Here is a 1,528-nt window from a genome sequence, read left to right as displayed (position 1 = left end):
CTCCTGTCTGACTCAGAAAATTTAGTTTAATAAAGAAATCCTAATGTTGGTTACTTACATTTCTCAAGTTCCACAAATCCAAACTCTCTCCTATGTTCAAATATAAAATCTCTGTGTGAGATGATGACGTTCAAACAGATCCTAAACAAAACCAACGCGTTTATAGCTGCTCTGCTATGAGATTGTAAAATACAGCCACAGGCCGCATTCGAGTCGGAACTTAGATATAATCTGATCATCTGATCCGACACATCCACGCCATTTGTGTGATTATAGGGGCCCACGGGCTTTGGTTTCGCTCCTGGGCCGCTGAGTGGACCGGCTAAGGTATGGGCAGTGTTTTAACAAAACATTTATTGAAAAATTATTTAACAACAATCAGTTTAAAAAAAAACCAGATCGACAAAACATTATTATAATAGCAGCTTGTTATATTTTAGAAAAGAAGAAGAAGGTGGTGGCGGTAATGTGCAGCTAAACCTTGCGTGCTAACCGCCAACAAACAGAAGAAGAAGAAATCTGAATACATGCAGCTACAAGCTAAGGGAAGCAATCTACAACACCAACTGGAAAGAGGAATGGGACCGAATCACTGACCTGTAAACCATAACGAGCTGTTTCTAACATTAGAATATTTCCTACGGATTTTATAGTTTTATATATACATATATGTATAAAATCGGATATATATATTGATGTGTTGGGATAAGAGAGGAAGCTTTCATGCTAAGTTTGTCTGAAAACTACTGCTGTCTAGGAAACCATCAAAGGTGATAAATAGCCCTTCATGTTAGAGAACATCCCCGTCCTTACCTGGTAAGAATTTCTTCCTCAGACCGTCAGAAATATCGGAAGTTCGGTTTTGTTGAGCAGCTCCGCCTGTAGAACTAAGCTCCGCCTCCAGATGGCGCCACCCCGCAGAAATACAACTTTAAACGCCACCATCCTGCTGAGTCAGAGAAGCAGAGGAAGCAGGGATGCTGGGACTTTACACAGACTCTGCTTGAAAATCCTCAGAAACATCATTCTAAATGTAAAATAAGGAAATACTTAAAAAATACATATATCTTTACTTGTATTCAATACATGTTTTACTATACATGACTGTTGCCTCCCAGGAAAACAGGAGCTTTGTTAAGGCTTGGAGCAAAACTTCATTAACAGCAATGATGTATGAGAGTGGAAGAATCTACAGTGAAAATTATCAGAGCTGCTATAGCTGGTAAGTATGGATTATTAACTTTGAATATTTACACTGCAGTCTGTAAATAGTGATAAGAAATCAGTTTAGTCAAAAATAAAAATATATTTCAAAATATATCAGGGACTCTGAAAGATACAGTGGCCGTGAGGTGCAAACCAACAAAACAAAATCTAAAAAACTTTTACAAGTTCCAAAACAAATGATAATTTCAGAAAACAAATTTACATTTGAAAAACACTCTTACAAGTTCAAAAACAAATTATCATTTCAGAAAACAAATTTACATTTGAAAAACACTCTTACAAGTTCAAAAACAAATTATCA

General features: G+C 36.5%; 1 protein-coding gene across 2 annotated transcripts in view; it reads left to right on the top strand.

The window, feature by feature from the left end:
* Nucleotides 1-503: 503 nt before the first annotated feature.
* The window catches only part of dcaf17 (DDB1 and CUL4 associated factor 17), a 13,854-nt gene continuing 12,829 nt past the window's right edge, over nt 504-1,528 (top strand). For both annotated transcript variants that reach the window (XM_015404541.1, XM_015404540.1), the window contains exons 1-3: nt 504-599; nt 836-1,033; nt 1,119-1,222. In XM_015404541.1, coding sequence (XP_015260027.1) covers nt 905-1,033; nt 1,119-1,222 — 233 coding nt within the window. In that variant the 5' untranslated portion in view covers nt 504-599; nt 836-904. The remainder of the gene's footprint in view (nt 600-835; nt 1,034-1,118; nt 1,223-1,528) is intronic.

This window comes from Cyprinodon variegatus, unplaced genomic scaffold (genome assembly GCF_000732505.1).
Source record: "Cyprinodon variegatus isolate N-32 unplaced genomic scaffold, C_variegatus-1.0 Scaffold1780, whole genome shotgun sequence".
Lineage (NCBI taxonomy): Eukaryota > Metazoa > Chordata > Actinopteri > Cyprinodontiformes > Cyprinodontidae > Cyprinodon > Cyprinodon variegatus.
Note: the sequence above shows the minus strand (reverse complement) of the source record. Positions and strands in the feature narration are given on the sequence as shown.